Here is a 19,064-nt window from a genome sequence, read left to right as displayed (position 1 = left end):
CTTGTAGGAGGCACCACAGGAGCGGCCTTCCATAGAATAGGCAAGGACATATAAAAAGGTAGTGTGAATAAAACCTAACTTTCATTTAGTTATATATTCTTAATATGTTTCTCCGGGCTTTGGAGTGGTGTGTTTGTGCAAAAGAACCTATTTGTATACCAAGAGACTTTTAAGGGAGAGTGTGCCCATTGTCCTAGCTTGTGCAAATAGTGGGATCCTTTCCAAGTATGATTCAGATTTTGAAGTAAGCCGAGAGCAGGATCCTGGTGCTTTCGTCAGAAAGATAGAAGCATCATTATGGCATTGTTCCCTAAGCTCTGTCCATTGTCAGCATGCATGCAAAATTGGAACACGTCTACAAAGCGGTGAAGCTTGTGTTGTGAGGCTGCAATGCTGTTTTCATCAGTCTGATGTTAGTCATTACCCTCACCCATAGATGAGGCTGGAGCCACATTTTTCCTTCAAAGAAATTTAGAAAATCAGCTACATACATACATACCAATGGTGGGTTTCAAATTTTTTTAGAACCTCTTCTGTAGGTGTGGCCTGCTTTGTGGGAGTGGCTTGCCAGCCATGTGACCTGGTGGGAGTAGCTTGCTGGACATGTGACTGGGTGGGCATGGCCAACTTGTAAAATGTGGTGAAACTCACTTAACAACGCTCTTGCTTAGCAACCAAAATGTTGGCTCAGAAACTCAGGCATTTGAAGCACGCAAGCCTTAAAGCTGTCAAGTTACAAGACCCTTGCAGCCCTAACCCTTTAGAAAAAAAACCCCAGGGGTGTCCAAACTTGACAGCTTTAAAACCTGTGGACTTCAACTCCCAGAATTCCTCCTCTCGCTCTTCATCTTGATGATGTGCAGATGGGCGGGAGGAGGGAACTGGAACCGGTTCTAAACAGCACTGTAGATTTGTGGAACCTGTTCTATAGAAGAGGTTAGAACTGGCAGGAATCCACCCCTGATACATGCATGCATGCATGCATACATACATACATACATACATACATACATACATACATACATACATACATACGGAGGGCAGAAATTATTTCAGAATTTTAGACTTCCCAACACACTGCTCTTTACTGAACCATGGGCTTTAATGGCCAAAAAAGTAATGGAGGGGAGAAAAAAAAGGATTGATGCAGAATAGAATGAGAATGGGGAATTTCAAATCATACAGTCTAAGGATAGGAAGGGACCAGTGACGTGCAGTCAGGGGAGGCAGGGCCTCACCACTGTCATCATGAAAAAGAAAAAAAAAAGGAAAAGGGCTGAGGTAGTTGCTGCCAGAGTCACAGTGGATGTCTCTGCTTAGTGTTTAACTGTTTAAAAAGGCCTCTAAAAAAGGGCCCTCTGCAGGAGGAGGCGGGAGAGCCACGTGCCTCATTTAGTCTATCTTTATGATCACTTGAGCAGAGTTAAGCAAGGCTTAAAAGGCGAAAAATTCCTTATGTAGATGAGGCACGTGGTTCTCTCACCTCCTCCTGTAGAGGGCACATTTTTAGAGGCTTTTTTTAAACAGTTTAGCAAAGTCATCCATTGGAGGCTCTGGCAGCAGCTAATCCAGCCTTATTTCAGCAGCTCTTGCCTTTTTCTTTTTACCTTTTTTACATTTTCATCATGGCAGACAAGAGGAGAGTTGAAATCCTCTGTGAAACAGCTGGAAAAGGTGTGTGGGTTGGAGGGAGGAATTCAAAATTATTGTAATTTGTAAGTAATTGTAATTTGTATTATTATAAGTAATTTCTCTGTGTGTGTGTGTGTGTGTGTGTGTGTGTGTGTGTGTGTGTGTGTCTGCTGGCGCGTGGGCTGGCACTTTATTTTTTATTTTTTAAAGCCATGCCTCCACGCCGGCCATAGAGCAGGATGCGTCCCGCACTATGGCCGGTGCGGCACCGGGACTTTAAAGACATGCCGCCACGCCGGCCCTAGAGCCCCGCCGAAGCCCCGGCGCTAGCAGACATAGGGCGGCAGACATAGGGCGGCTTTTGCCCGCTTGCCTCACCGGCCATAAACCTCCCCACACATCACTGGAAGGGACCTTTGTGATAGTCTAACATAGCACAGGAAGGCCTGGAGAAACATTGCCATGGGGTCATGATGGGTCGGACATGACTTCACAACTAACAATAACAACATAGCATGGACGACAAAAGCCTTTCTATAATCAATGAGGTAGACATTGACTTTTTTTTTGAATTCTTCATCTTTTTCAATCATATAGCATACATCATCACTTTGTTGTTTGTAGATACACTGAGCGCTTATTCACTGGAGACAAATTCCTTGTGTGTCCAATCACACTTGGCCAATAAAGAATTCTATTCCATTCCATCTTGTTCCTCAAGTCCTTTATGAAACCACCTTGAACATCCTCCTTTCCATGTTGGACTTTCATTTGCATTAGATGACCTAAGCATTAGTTTCATAGCAGGTGAAAGTAATGGTATTGTACAATCCTTCAAACCCTCTATTAAGCCTCTTTTCTTTGCTACTGATGTTTGAAGTAAACTTGATGCAATTATATACTGGCTGTGTCAAAATTTATTACACGTGCATAAATGTCAAACTGAATTAATCCCTTTCAAGAATGCAGTAGTAAAACACATCATAGGAGGAATCTGGATATGATATTAGAAATAGGCTACTGAAAAAAGGTGTAAGGGTTGAGTATTTTTTAAGGAAACAAAAAAAAAATTGCAATATCCAAACTAATGGATTGGAATATGACTGTTATTTTTTAGCTGCACATTTCTCTGAGCTTTGAAATACAGTTTTTATTCCAAAAATTACACATATAATGCGGGTATTAGGAAAGATGTGTACAAATGAGTATTATTTATATCCCATCCCTCAATTGTATGAGGGGAAAAGTGCATGCAGTTTTTTCTATATTATTAAGTCACCAACCACATCCACTGAGTGAGAATATAGCTGCTGGAATAGTAATTTCTCATGCTGACATTTGTACAGTTTGTCCCAATATTTTAGTCAATGCACATGAAAAACATAGAAAAGGAAAATAAATAAAATAGAAAATTGCCCTGTACATCTGCAATCCGTTTTAGGAATTATTGTAATTGAAACAATTCTGAAAAACCTCTAGAGGTTAGTAAGGATCCTACAACTTACCCTGATATTGTGCGTTGAAACCCTTCTGTCTGTGGTTCCCATCTGACATAAAGTGGAGTTGAAGCCAGTTTTTGCTGCTGATTACAGGAGCAGGAAGGTTCGTCCCTGTAAACCTGCAAAAAGAAAAAAAAAAGAGAGAAGCTAACAGAAACAGCCACATACATTTTAAAAAAGTAATCTCTTTTATGAAGATGCGTAAGGAACTCTTCCTGCAACCACATGTTTCAAATGTCCTCGAGATGCAAATAAAACTGGTTTGTGCAGCCTGTTATATACCCACATAGAAATCTTGCGATACAAGTATAGACTTTACAGTATAAAAGAAACAAAAATTTAAATCCAATGCTGATTTTTATGCAGATCTAACTTCTGCGGCCAGATTAGTGCTCCATCAAGTGAAATTGCCTCCCCACTTCAAAGGCACAGAAATTAAACTGTTTATAGTTCTCTGTTGCCACAGATAATTAGAAAGCTGCCCTGCTATCTGGTCATATCACCAAAAGATATTCTGGAAAGAAAGGTTGGTTGGCAACAGCAAAGGGAGAAATAAAAGCATGTGTAATGCTTCCCAAAACGTCCACAATGATCTCTCTTCTTTTCAAAACTATCTAGAATGGATGGTACAGTATATCATGCTCAGATGAATAAAGGGCATTTGTAAGCAAAGCTTTTTTGTCTGTGGGGAGATGTGTGTATCCCTTTGAGCCAACCTTGACTGCTGGGGATTGCCTGCAGAAATGCCTGCAGTTATTTTGGCAAGATTTTATTATGGTTTTCCATTGCCTGCTAGGGCTGAGAAAGAGTGACTGGACAAGGAGTATCCAGGCTGAGTTGGGCCTAAAGCAGGATAGAACTCCAGATCTCCTGGTATCTAGCTTGTTGTTTTTACCACTATGTCAAAATGGGTCTCTATTCAATTATGGCTGTGAAAGTTGGACCATAAGAAAGGCTGATCACCAAAGAATGGAGGCCTTTGGACTATGGTACTGGAGAAGATTCCTGTGAGTCCCTTGAACTGCATGGTGATCAAACCGGTCAGTCCTGGAGATCAACCCTGACTGCTTTTTAGAAGGCCAGATCCTCAAGGTGAAACTTAAATACTTTGGCCACCTAATGAGAAGGAAGGACTCCCTGGAGAAGAGCCTAATGCTGGGAAAGATTGAGGGCAATAGAAGAAGGGGACAACAGAGAATGAGTTGGCTGGATGGAGTCACCGAAGCAGTCGGTGTGAGCTTAAATGGACTTCAGAGGATGGTAGAAGATAGGAAGGCCTGGGGGAATGTTGTCCATGGGGTCATAATGGATCAGACATGACTTCGCGACTAACAACAACAACAATTCAATTAACATTAGAAACATTAGATACCTTAACTTTAGTAGTGTTAAATACTTTAAGTTTAAAAGAGATGCCAGAAGAATGTTAATGGTATTTTCATAATTTATACTTCCTACTTTAATTTTCAATAGCAGTTATCCATCCTTCCTACAAGGTTTATCTAAGGAAAGAGTTTGCCATTCTTTCTAGGAATCAAAAGCAGCCAGTAACGCAGAAAACTGGAGAGCAAACAATTCTGTAAATCTGTTCTCATTTTATTAGCACCTTAGTAAATATTTAACCTAATTTAATCTAATGAATCACCACAGCCCCCTATTTTCCTGCAAAAGATACTGAATACATAGACAATTATGTTTAGATGTGCATAAATATGAATGCCATATAAGAACAATAAAAAAAATCATTACACAAATAAAGAAATAATTGTGTCTCTGGAGATTCTCAGTCATCCAGGTCAAGACTGTCCCAAAATGCTTTTTTTAATAGGCAACTGGGTTTTGTTTTTCCTTGAAAATGTTCAGAACTGAAAAAGCTTCTTGCATGGGAAGTAAAATGTTTTCAAGGAAATCAAAGTCCAGTTGTCTTGAGAAAGCATCTTCAGGACAATCTACAATTTTAAAATACTCAAAATGTCTATAGTAATCAAAGTATAGGGGGAGGGGGTTAAGGGTGATCACCATAGTGTTGACAGCTTTCAAATCAAGAAATGGCTTCTGTAGTAAAGAATCCTTATTATTTTTTCAAGAAGCATGTTCAATTCTGACCTACATTAAAACCATTATAAACATTTGCATGTGGGAAGAAATTCAGGCCACAAATGAACAGCTGAAGAGCAGCACCACTTTTAAAGATGGTTATTCTGAGAACAAGAGGACACATCTTTCTTTAACAAGTGTGCAAATAAAAAAAAAACATTCTAATAAAATCTTATCAGAGGGGCCATAAAAACTCAGCCAAACATTTGCCATGGATCAATTTAGGAGTTCTGAAATGGCAGTGGGAATTTCTAAGCACTGTATGGTATTAACTCCCTATTTATGAATCCAATTAAATAAGAAGCTCTTCTATTAACATATGTGATACTATTCTTTTTCAAAAATTAAATTTCAGGAAATAATTGGAGATGGGAGTTAACAATTAAAGGAAAATGTCTTGGACAAATCATTATGGATTCTATCAGAAACAAATGTTTACCTAATATTCACAGACACCCTTGAAAAGGGGAATATATGAGAGCAAAATTAATGGCCTTAACTAGAGCAGTTGAAACAACATTAACATGATAAGAGCTATTATAGAATCCAATTACTTTTAACCAAAGTCCATTTCAGACATTTTATTAGAGACAGCGTCACATTAGTTATCTGCTATTTGCCTTCTGAGAACAGTTCTATTTTGCAAGAATAGAATTAAAAAGGAGGTGTTTGCAGACGATAATGATGGAAAGAAATGTCCTATATTCTCCTTTTGAATAGAATGTAATAATTCTATTGCTATTATTAGAACAGAGCAGAACAGAACAGAACAGAATAGAATAAGGAATAGGGTAGACTAGACTAGAGTAGAGTAGAGTAGAGTAGAATTAGAATAGAGAATAGAGAATAGAATAGAATAGAATAACAGAGTTGGAAGGGATCTTGGAGGTTTTCTAGTCCAACCCCATGCCTAGGCATGAAACCCTACACCACTTCAGACAAATGGATACCCAACATCTTCTTAGAAACTTCCAGTGTTGGAGCATTCACAATTTCAGAGGCAAGTTGTTCCACTGATTAATTGTTCTGACAGGAAATTTCTCCTCAGTTCTAAGTTGCTTCTCTCCTTGTTTAGTTTCTACCCATTGCTTCCTGTCCTATCTAGGGTGCTTTGAATAATAGTTTGACTGCCTCTTCGTTATGGCAACCCTTGAGATATTGGAATACTGTTATCATGTCTCCCCTAGTCCTAGTCTTTTCATTAAACTAGACATACCCAATTCCTGCAACTGTTCTTCATATGTTTTAGCCTCCAGTCCCCTAATTATCTTTGTTGCTCTTCTCTGCACTCTTTCTAGAGTCTCAAGATCTTGTTTACATCGTGGCGACCAAAACTGAATGCAGTATTCCAAGTGTGGCTTTATGAAGACATTATAAAGTGGTATTAACACTTCACATGTTCTTGTACTATTGTTACTATTGTAAACATCATGATGACCTTTGTTAGATTTATATCCTGTGAATTTTTCAGGACCACAAGGTAGTTAAATAGAGCTCTACCACCCTTTTATTCCACAACACTCCTGTGAGGGAAGCTGAGAGGAATGGACCCAAATGGAAATGAAATGAAAGGAAACAACTTTGTTGCATCCTTAACCAATTACAAGGGAATGGGCATTGAAATATACAAAAAGCTAAATTAATAGTATCAAGATAATTAGGAAAGCTAGACACAGATGAAGAATTTTGGTTAATGGACAATATTAAACTATGGTAAGAGGGTTTGGTCAGGATACACATATGCAACAAGAGAAAAGAATTTAAAATTAACAATCTAGATAACACACACTTTGAAACAGTAATATAAAATATAAATACAGACCATACATGTGTAGGTTGGTACATATAAGTAGGTAGATGATAAATAGATGATAGATAGATACTGTAGGTAGATACATGGATAGATGGATGGATGGATGGATGGATGGATGGATGGATGGATGGATGGATGGATGGATGGATGGATGGATAGATAGATAGATAGATAGATAGATAGATAGATAGATAGATAGATAGATAGAAAGATAGATAGATAGAAAGAAAGATAGATAGATAGATAGATAGATAGATAGATAGATAGATAGATAGATGATAGATAGATAGATAGATAGATAGATAGATAGATAGATAGATAGATAGATAGATAGATAGATAGATAGATAGGCAGACAGAGAGAGTAATAGAGAAATAGACAGATGGAGAAATGTCTGGCCCCTTTTAGTTAATGGATTGACAACCTGATTACACTTGCCATCTATGAGTGCATGTAGATGTAGACTTTGTATGGACAAATATTATTGAAAAATGGGGCTCCATTATACAAAATACAGTATGTTAAAAATTAGCATGACAGTTCTAAATGTATTAGAAATATACTGTATATGTACTTGAATATCTGCATTAAATAAATATGTAATATACATATAATTTACTCTCTACGCTTGAAGAAATGATGGAGCAGCTTGGCAGCCATGACTGGAAGCACATCCCATGCATACCTTTCTCAAGGCTGTATCTCAAGTTACCAGAGCCGCCCAGGGAGAGTCGTGTTTTCTACAGACCATGAAAGTGCTCCATTGGAGAATGTGAATTATGACACACACTGAGAGGAGGGTGGGAAACAGGGTCATAGTTGAGCCGTAAATTATGTGGGGCAGAGTTGACTTCACTTGGGCATGTGCTGACATGTTGCTCCTAATAAATAACTGGATTTCTTTTGAAACTTGGCTTGAGGCTTATGAATTAATTAGGGCATCTGTTGGAACCCTGACATATTGTATATGAAGGGATTTTTTTCTATTTTTCTTTGTATTTTCTATGTGTATTTCCCCCTTTTTTCTTATTATTTTAAAAGCAATTAAAAAATGAACAGTTTTAGTTTATGGTAGCCAGCAATCCCTACCAATAATCCCACACACCTATTCCAATTTTCATTCTATGGCAGTTTATCCACTCCGTGCATCTGGTGAAACAAACTACCGATCACAGCAGCTTCTGCCTTTTAATAAAGTTTGATCACCCCCAAAGATGCTACCAGAATTTTTCTGAACAATGTCAGTTAAAATAATTTACTGACTGTGTCTTAAAGGATTCAGATTCAGTGTAGTCAAGAGAGTAAATCCATCTAAGTACAGAAATATGAGAGAAGGATCAGGCAGTGACAGACACGCTCAGATATAACCACAAAGAATACAGATATTTTAAAAAACACAACAAAAAGGTATATTGAAAGATAACAATACCTGCCTTCCATAGGGCTCAAATAATTGTTATATGCCCAACTGATAAGAAGTACTTAATTACAAATAAGGATGTTTGGAATAGAAGCTACAATTTGGATGAAACATCAAGGGACAAACAATTCCATTCAAAGTTGTAAAACATGCTCAGTAACACAATGGGCATATCAATAAAAATAAGAGAGCCTTTCTGGTCTGGCTAGAAAATGGGGGACTATGAATTCAAGTCCCACGTTAGCCATGGGATACAACTAGGTGATCTTGGGTCAGATTTGTTTGAAATTGCATATTGAAATTGCAACTTCTTCATGAGGTCTTATTGGTAATGTAAAGGTAAAGGTTCTCCTCACACATATGTGCTAGTCATCCCCGAATCTAGGGGGCAGTGCTGATCTCCGTTTCAAAGCCGAAGAAGCCAGTGCTGTCTTGAGATCTCCGTGGTCAAGTGGCTGGCATGACTAAACACCGAAGGTGCACGGAAGTCTGTTGCCTTCCCACCAAAAGTGGTCCCTATTTTTCTACTTGCATTTTTATGTACTTTTGAACTGCTAGGCTGGCAGAAGCTGGGACAAGTGATGGAGCTCACTCCATTAGGCAGCACCAGGGATTCGAATTGCCGAACTGCCAACCTTTCTGACGGACAAGCTCAGCATCTTGGCCACTGAGCCACCACGTCCCTTTTCTTATCTTATTGGTAAGGTAAGAACTATTTATCAGGGACGTGCAATCAGGGGAGGCAGAGGAGGCAGGGCCTCACCACTGTCATCATGAAAAGGAAAAAAATTAAAAGGAAAAAGGCTGAGGTAGTTGCTGCCAGAGTCACAGTGGATGACTCTGCTTAGTGCTTAACTACAGGAGGAGACGAGAGAACCATGTGCCTCCTTTACTCTATCTTTATGATCACTTGAGCAGAGTTAAGCAAGGGTTAAAAGGCAAAAAATTCCTTATGCAAAGGAGGCACATGGTTCTCTCGCCTCCTCCTGCTCTGGCAGCAGCAGCTTTTGCCTTTTTCTTTTTACATTTTTTACATTTCCATCATGGCAGACAAGAGGAGAGTTGAAATCCTCTGTGACACAGCTGGAAAAGGTATGTGGGTCCTGGGTTGGAGGGAGGGGGGAGGAATTCAAAATTATTGTAATTTGTAAGTAATTTTTATTGTAAGTAATTTGTGTGTGTGTGTACGTGTGTTTGTTTCTTCACTTCACTCAAACAAACTCTCTCTCAATTTGAGAGAGAGTTTGTTTGAGAAGAGAGGGAAGGGGGAGAGGCAGGGAGGGCAGCCTTGTTTGAGAAGAAAGGGGCAGCCTGCCAGCAGAGGCGTGTCTTTTACCTGCCTCTGCTGGCGGGCTGGCACTTTCTTTCTTTTGCCTGCTGTGCCCCCCTTCTCTTTCTCTTCTCCCCCCCCCCCACCGGGAGCCCTGTCTTGCTCCCCTCTCCCTTTTCTCCTCCTCCTCTCCCCTTTCTTCGCTGGCTGCCGCCTCGCCCCCCGCCTTCTCTGTCCCCGCCACTGTGTCCGACAGAGGCATCTCGCATCTATGGCGGACATAAACATGAGACGCCTCTGTCGGCGACAGCTTCTTGCTGCCACCGCGCTCTTACCTCATCAACCGTAAACCTCACCGCACGTCACTGTTATTTATACTTTCCAGATCCATGTGTAGAATTGCATAGAACTAGATTTGATATTTCTCTAATTTTTTCATGTAGTTCACAGACCTTGGCTTACAAAAAAAGGAAACAGACAAATCCTATTTAAAAGTAAGCATGTTGTAGAAATAAAAATTTAAATATATACACACAGAGAGAAACATTTTAATGAGCTTCTGTTTAAAATGTATTTCTGTGTTATGAACTAAAATATAATATAAAAGACATGTGTACACACACGTACACACACACACAAATATTAACATTTCCACCATTTCCTTTGTGATACAGTTTACATTCACAATAAAATTTTATTAGCTCCTGGATTAGCTGAGTGAAAATCCTATTTCAACATTCTGCTTCCCTAATTACTTCTGGTTGGTTGCCAAAACTGTGGGTAGATTAAAAAATGCAATATTTTGTTTCAGGCTTTGCATATTTGCAAATATGTTCCCCTCTGAATATTTTGTCCCTTTCTTGTCTCATTACCTTGATTCCACACATGAGAAATTCATTCCTTCAACTGTCTACTTTTCCTCCTTCCCTTTTACTGCTTCCATTCATGTTTGCAGTCCTTCTCATCCAACCAAAGTTGGAATTCAACCAGTTCTGACTGGTTCTGGAGAACTGGTAGTGGAAATTTTGAGTAGTTTGGAGAACCGGCAAATAGGCTGGCCCCGCCCCTGCTGCCTCCCAGCTGATCTTCTTCTGTTGTCCTGCACAGGAGAACAGAGCTGGAAAGCAGGTTAGTGGGGTGGGGATTTGGCAGTAACCTTTCTCTGCCATGCCCACAAAGCCACACCCACAAAGCTGGTAGTAAAAAAAAATGAATCCCATCACTGCATCCAACCATCACTTCAAGTCCAAATCAATGGACAGGCTTTGGACAAAGCCTCTTTCTCAGCTGAATCCATCTGACGTGGTTATTATAAGGGGGAAGGAGGAGAACTATTTTTAGTGTCAAATACTGAATAAGCTCCCAAAACCAAGCTGACAGGCAGCTTCCCCTTCAACTCCAATGCTCAGTGGGTGACTTTAGGCCAGTCATTCTCCCTTAGCACAACCTCCTTGATGAGGTTCATGTTACTAAACCTTGAGCTCCCAGGGGAAGGACAGCACAATCAAGCTTCCAGAAGCAGAGAGAAACACATGAATCTGAATGTAGAAAGTTAGCACTCATCCTTCTCCTAGAAGAATGAAATATTCTAGGAAATATTAAAAGGGCAGAATATTTCCCCTAAAAGGGAGGCAGAAACTCACCCCCCCCACGTCTGAGCCAGTCTATTCTACATAACAAAGGCAGAGCCATAGTAGGAATTGCTCAAAGCCCTCTACCCATCTCACCACATGGCAACTGGGAAGATTACATCATCCAGCAAAGCTCAACCAAGCCTGGGACTCAGGACAGCCTACAGAGTTGCCCCTACATGGCCCCATGGGAGTCCGACAACCAATCAGAATACAAGCTCAAATTCAAAAGCCCAGAGAGGGCATAAAACCAGGGCACTCTCAGCATCTCTTCCCCTTTTCCCCCAGGAGCTCAAATCACGTGTTGATGTCCATCATCAATAAACCTTCTTTCCAAGCAACTTCCATGAATCCAATGTCTTTTTCCCCACTTGGAACTAAACCCAGATAGACATTTTTTCCAACATGAATAAATAAATACCGTATTTTTCAGAGTATAAGGCACAAAAAGAGGGTAAAAATCTGGGTGTGTCTTATACTCTGAATACAGCATTTTTTGTCTCCAGAAACCCCGCCCCGTCACCAAAATGGCTATGCATAGCCTTTAGGAGGCTTCCAGAGTGCTCCTGGGGCTTGGGAAGGGCAGAATTGAGCGAAAAATGGGCCATTTTTTGCTCGTTTTTGCCCCCCCTTTCCTGGGAGCACTCTATAAGTCTCCTAAAGGCTATGCTGCCCTTTTTTGACAAAAAATGGGGCCATTTTCATGAAAAACAGATCTTTTGCTCACTTTTGGCCCTCCCAGGAACACTCTATAAGCCTCTGACAAAAAAACAAGCCCATTTTTGCAAAAAAAAAAAAAAAAAAGGCCATTTTTGGGAGGTCTGCAGAGTGCAAAAACTTTTTTTTTAATTTGCCTCTCCAAAATCTTGGCGTATCTTATACTCCAGTGCGTCTTATACTCTGAAAAATATGGTAATACATGGGGAAAGGACCAAAAGTGAGAGGCAGCTGAAAGGAGTGAAAATCACTCTGACTGATCCATCACACACCCCAAAAATAAATAAATAAAGATATCTGAGGTTTAATACTGAGCCAAGGTGGCTCAGTGGTTAGGGTGCAGTACTGCAGGCCACTTCAGCTGACTGTTATCTACAGTTCAGTGGTTCTAATCTCACCGGCTCAAGGTTGACTCAGCCTTCCATCCTTCCGAGGTGGGTGAAATGAGGACCCAGACTGTGGGGGCGATATGCTGACTCTGTAAACCGCTTAGAGAGGGCTGAAAGCCCTATGAAGCGGTATGTAAGTCTAACTGCTATTGCTATTGCTAATGTTATACCAACTTCATATTGCTTCTGAGAAAAAAAGAATTATCTTGGTAAAAAAAGCCTGCAAGTCTTATTCCACAGAGATACTGTAATGCTCATTAAATATGAAAATTGCCTCACAGAGACAGGGTAGAACAGTCTTTTCCGGTGCTTTCCGGAATGTTTTAACAATTGCTTCTCCATACTTTTGTTAACTATACTCACTTCTTCTCTCCATTTGAACTTTTCTTCTGAACTTCCAATCTAATTATCTCAAGGGATGAAGAGTTGGCCCTTAATTTGAAAACATGTTATTTTAGGCAGAACTCTTTAATAAAACATAGGGAAGAATCTTCTCTTTGCCCACCCACCCCCCATCATATTTTACCAGCAGGATGGAAGAATTCCCACTAGGGCTAGACCTCGGCAATGGAAACAAGTAATTAGGTCAAGTTGTTCTTCAAGATTAAAAGCCATGGGAGAAAGAAGCGGGAATACTTCTCCAAATAAACCCATCTTGTTTCTAAACAGAGGCTGATGAAACTAGAGCTCCAGTGATGCATGGTAGGGGTTCTTAAATATCAAACATATGTTCAGGTACAATATGCTTAACCAAAGCCAAGACAAACTAATACTTGGATTCACATAATACACCAAGAACTTGGTTAGAGATTTGTTTTTACAAATTAGTTTGATGCCTGGACCCAGGTCATTTGGTTAACTGAATGTATGAATGCAGCCAATAAAGGATTATTGTACAGAAATGTGGATTGCAATCCAGGTTGCAGCCCAACATATTTGATTTTGGTTTAGGAACCAACACATTCCAATGGTTTACAAAATGGCTACAGCTGTAGAGGTGTTCTTGTCATTACTTTAAGTAGTTATAAACAGTCCTAGAGGAGATCAACCCTGACTGCTCTTTAGAAGGCCAGATCCTGAAAAGGAAACTCAAATACTTTGGCCACCTAATGAGAAGGAAGGACTCACTAGAGAGTAGCCTAATGCTGGGAATGATTAAGGCCAAAAGAAGAAAGGAATGACAGAGAATGAGGTGGCTGGATGGAGTCATCAAAGCAGTCATTGTGAGCTTGAATGGACTCTGGGGGATGGTGGAGGACAGGAAGGCCTGGAGGAACATTGTCCATGGGGCTGCGATGGGTCGGACATGACTTTGCAACTAACAAGAAGTAATAAACTCATAACCAATTAGCACTGAACAAGAAAAGAAGGGGATTAATGCCCCCCCCCTCTTCAAAGCAGTGAGAAGGACTGACTTTCTGCTACCAAAGGAATGAAGGTAGGGGTTGCTCTTTTTTAGAAAATGTCTGGAAAATGGAAGGTGGACCATGGGGGATTTGTGTGTGCCCTTAATTGTCCAGTCTATGGACTGATGTAATTATATTCCATGCAGTAGTTAGATGCTTAATTTTAATAAAAACAAAACAGCAATAAAATGCTGTCTAATAAAGTCTAATAAAATAGACTTTAGTGGAAATGCACATGGACATTCAGGTTTATTTTTATAAGCAAAATCTCACAAACTGAATGTCCAAGGAAAACAATTTCTCAGCAGCTCCAATTCAAATGGTTACTATTGACTTAAAAATCATTATGTGATATGAGAGCTGAATAAAAGAACTGAAACTTTTAAGGTAACCACTGGGTGTTCATAAAGAGGTCAGTCTCAGAAGGAACAATCTTCCAGATTTCACAGGAGATAACCTCCAATCAAATCATTGAGCATTTTGGGTTACATTCCTGGGAAATATGCAACATTTTATGCAAACTAATAAGAATCACCTGGAGCTGTCATCTTTAATCACCATCATCCATTCTCACCATCATCCAATTACATTTGCAGGCTAAAAAATTCTTATGGAAACAAAGGACCACAGTGACATGCTTAATTCACTTCAAACAAAACAATAGGAAATAGAAAACACACAAGTTATTTGAGTTCATATCTGAGTGCAACATTAATTCTCAACAGCCCCAAAAAATCAAAACAAACTGATCCCTCCTTCCCAAATGTTAGCATTTGCATTTCAGCAATACAACCTTTCCCTTCATTCTTGCATTTTCAAAGCTGGAATATGAAGCCTAAGACAATCAGTGCATTTAATTCCTTAAATGATGATTCTCACTAAAACGGGCCACAATTATTGTCCTGACACTACTATTGTTCTGAACCATCAATAATAATTGCAAGTCAATTTATACCATTATCATCATCTTCCCCAATGACAAGATGAAGTGTTCCATGCTTTTGCAACATAGTAGATCCTGGGATGAAGTAGAAGAGTTGAAGGGAGCAGTGGAAAACCCCCGGGAAGGCTGAATGTCAACTTCAAAACTGAAACGAATGATTATGAATTGCACTATCTCTGGGTGAGACATTTAATCACATATAAGTAGTCCTTGACTTATGTCTAGTTTTTAACTATTGTTCAAAGTTACAACAGCTTTGGAAAAAGTGACCTATGACTTGTACTCAAGTTTATGACCATCACATCACCTCTGTGGTCAACTGACCACAATCTGGTGCTTTGCAACTAGCTCACATTTAAGTTGTCCCACCCAGTGGTGAGTTGCTCTTACTGTCGCTACCAGCATGCTGATCACGGTCTGTTTGTGAATGCGCCTGACATGCACTGTGCACACATGCGCAATCCATCACCCCTGCAACAACCATCTGTTTGTTGGGGCTTGCGCAGGCACCGCATGCTGTGCGCATGTGCACAGTTTGCCATAAAAACAAGCTATAGAGTGCGGGCAGGCAGGTGGGCCAAATGAGCCACCGTATTGGTATGCTCTAAACTGTTCCCGGTCACTACCGGTACAGCTGTTTTGGGCCATACCTGCAGCAACCACCTCTGTCACATGATCACAATTTGCAACCTTTTTTGTAATTTTTTTAAAAAATGGCAAAAACCGGGCATTGGAGAAGCTGGGTTCACTTAGCAGCCATGTGATTCACTTAACAATTGCCTTAAGAATTGTAAAATTGGACCCAACACATCTTATGACTGCAATAACGTATGATGGACTTTCTGACGCGAATTCTGTTTGTAAGTTGAGCATTACCTGTAATCAAGCAATTGGCAGGGTTCCAAGTAAAAACCTCCAATGAAAGAAGACTCCGAGGCTTGAGTTTCCTCCAAGTTCCATTTTATTAGAGATGTCATATTGGCACACCTGGGAAAACCCGAATCTGAAAGCTTCCAGGTTTTCCCCACCCAAAGGAAAGTTCAAGTCCCTGCCCGGCACCCACATCTCCATCACGTGGCCCAATCAGGAACCATCCAAGCCAGGAGTTACCTCCCAGTCATCTCATCACAAGTACCGGGCCAGTTGACCTTGACTTTCTGAGAAAGAATGTTATTATGGCTACATTTCACCCACATTCTGTATAGTCCCCCCTTGCATTTTCCCACAGTAGAAAATGTGGCAGGCCTGATGTCCAAAAGGTAAAAGATGGCTTCTAGGTCTGACAGCAGTATCTTTGGCCACAGAGCTGAAATTTAGCTTTTCTGCTCTGAAATATTAACTTGTGTATGAATTAAGGAACTGTAAGTGCAAGCACAGAGATATCAAATGAATTTTTTTTTTCTTGGAAGAGGTAAGGAAAAGATTAAATTAGACTGCTAATCAGAGGTGGGTTTCTTCTGGCATTACTACCGGTTCAGCACACAAAAATTTTGTTCCATGTGTGTGCACATTTGCACCTTAAAAGGTCTGTGCATGCGCAAAACATTAGAAAAGGAAAACAAAATACATTTTTCCAATGAAGATTGTTCTGTGCATATGCAGAACAGAAAATCAAGATGGCGCCGTTGAGCATAGAACTGGTTTGGGCGTGTGTCCGGCCGAGTTACTACCTACTTGGTCGAACAATTCCAAACTGAATTGACCTCTGCTGCTCATCCTAAATAGCTACATTTGTTAGAATGCATTCAAGGTAGTTCTCAGCTTATATTCACAATTGGGATCAGAACATCCATGCAGTCCAAGTAGCACCAGATTTATGACCTTAGCCTTCCTAACTGCTGGTGACTGCCTGGACAAGTCACAGTTTTCTAGGATTTTTTTCTGAAAATGGTTTGCCGCTTCTTAGTCTTAGGACTGAGAGAGAAGAGCCCAAGATTATCCATTGCGATATGTGCCTAAGGCAGGTCTAAAACTTCTGATTTCTATCCTGCTGCTTTTAACCACATGCTTTTTATTTTCTTTCTCATGGCTATGATCACTATCTGGAAGATACCTTATGCTTTTAAAGAAGCGAGCCAACTTGAGCAAATTTTAGTCATTAAAAGGAAGTATTTTAAATAAAGAACAATGCAATTGATCTTTGTCCCATTTTTTTGTTCTTACTGATGTCTAAAGAGTGAAAAAAAGAGAGAGAGAGAAACAGTCCTACATGGTTTGGAGGAGAGGATTTCATAGCTAGTGATTCAAAAGGCAATCGAGTTAATCTCCTTAAAAAAATGAGCTTGCTTCTTTAAAAGCATGGTGTTCTTTCTTGTTTGAAGCTTTGAGAATGAATCTAGTAAGCATATTTTCTGCATTCTGCTTTCCCAGTAACAGTGGTGAAAGTCTGAGGTTCTCCAACCATAGCTCAAATAGAGTGTTCAGCAAATTATACACTGGCAATGCTAAATGGTATGGGAAGAAAGGCATTTTTTTGTATTTAGTTATTTTGACTTTCTTGTAACTGAAACTAAATATGAAAAAACAAGACAAACCTAACAATATATATATAGTTTTACAGCCTTCTGTATCAGCATACATGTAGTTCTCTATTCTATGTTGCCCTCCTATTGGTTTTAACATCTGTAATAGTGTAATAAAAGTTGTACTAACAATTGTAATAATATTAATTGTTCATATCACCATTATATTTACATTATGGGCAATACTTTAAGTTTGATAGTAATTCTATTTCCTGTTTTGACTTCTGTTTTCTAGCCAACTAACTTCTATTCCATATTTTATAATTATCTGATTTTTCTTTCTTTTAACTCCATGGTCATTTTGTCCATTTCTGCACATTTCGAGTACCTTTCTAATTATTGCTTCATCTGCGGGTGCATTGATTTGTTTCCAATTTTGTGTGAAAGCAATCCTAGCTGCAGTGAGTATGTATAGTATTATGTATAGATATTTTTTGTCTTTTTCGGGTCTAATATTCCTAATAAAAATGATTACAGTTTCAGTTCTATCTTTTGCTCCGTAATTTCTTCCAGCCATTTCTGAATTTTGCACCAATATTTCCTTGTGATGGGGCACGTCCACCACATATGGTAGAATGTTCCAGACTTGTGGCTACATCTCCAACATTTGGGGAATAGATTTGGATACATTTTGGCCAATCTTGCTGGGGCAATTGAACTTGTGACTCTGAGAAAAGATGGGGCTGTTTTAATAAGTTCACTCATTTGACTCAGTAATATTAACACAACTCTTTAAAGCAGCCATATATTTTTCAGGTTTACAAGAAAGGCTGAAAAAGGCTGTTTGTTCTAATAAATAATGGGATATGCTCTCCTTGTGTGAGCCTGGAAGCTCTTCTTTTAATTTTTCTTGAAGCACGCGCACTCCTAAAATTTTGCAAATTGAAAAAAAGTAGAGCTTGACATTTTTCTTACCCTCTTACTAACCTATTGAAATTCTAATTGTTAATAGTCATTTTCTCTCTCTACTTTGTATCAAAACGTGTAGGAAGAATAGGTCTGCCAACTTTCTTTCAAATCTTTAGCCTCCAAATATTTGCAGTCATTTTGATTCCACCTAATGTTCAGGCATTTTGTACTATTGCATAATAATCATTTCAGCAGTAATAAAATTAGCTTTCTGTTCTATTATTACTAAAACACACTGTGTCCTTTTCTTTCCAGTATATTTGCACATAGCTTTATAGTTATTGCAGCCTACTTCATCATTTTTCATTTTGATCCCTCCAGAGAACTGCTTCAAAATGCAGCTGCCTGCTTTGGATTTCTTATCCAAACCGACTCATAATGTTGCTCTTTGGGAAATAAACAAGAAGCCAAAATTAAGCAGCTTCTTCCAAAATTCAAGCAGTAACAAATCATTATCGGATCTCCATCATCTTGTATGTCAGCCTAAATCCCTTATAACCAGGGGTGTCAAACTTAAGGCCCAGGAGTCAGATCCGGCCCGTGGAGTGCTTAGATCCAGCCCACGGGGCCACCGTGGAAAGAGCAAAGGATCAGCCCATGGTGCCTCTGCCAGTGAAAATGGGTTCCCAAGGTCCATTTTCAGCTGGGACAGCCTCCTGCAACCTTCTGCCAGTGAAAATGGAGCTCGAGAGGGTTGCAGTAGGGTTGCAGTAGGCTGTCCCAGCTGAAAACGGAGCTTGGGAACCCGTTTTTGCTGGCAGGGCACTTGGGCCACCACAGGCACCCCTGACATGAGTGACATCAAATTAATCACGC

General features: G+C 39.8%; 1 protein-coding gene across 1 annotated transcript in view; it reads right to left on the bottom strand.

Moving 5' to 3' along the window:
* The window catches only part of CSMD2 (CUB and Sushi multiple domains 2), a 771,224-nt gene that overhangs the window by 363,025 nt on the left and 389,135 nt on the right, over positions 1 to 19,064 (bottom strand). Inside the window, exon 6 of the mRNA XM_087728138.1 lies at positions 3,138 to 3,250. Coding sequence (XP_087584264.1) covers positions 3,138 to 3,250 — 113 coding nt within the window. The remainder of the gene's footprint in view (positions 1 to 3,137; positions 3,251 to 19,064) is intronic.

The sequence above is a fragment of the Thamnophis sirtalis genome, unplaced genomic scaffold (genome assembly GCF_051295495.1).
Source record: "Thamnophis sirtalis isolate CommonGarterSnake01/CBP01778 unplaced genomic scaffold, rThaSir2_p1.2 scaffold_13, whole genome shotgun sequence".
Classification (NCBI taxonomy): Eukaryota; Metazoa; Chordata; class Lepidosauria; order Squamata; family Natricidae; genus Thamnophis; species Thamnophis sirtalis.
The sequence above is the reverse complement of the archived record's forward strand: the minus strand, read 5'-3'. Positions and strand labels throughout refer to the sequence as shown.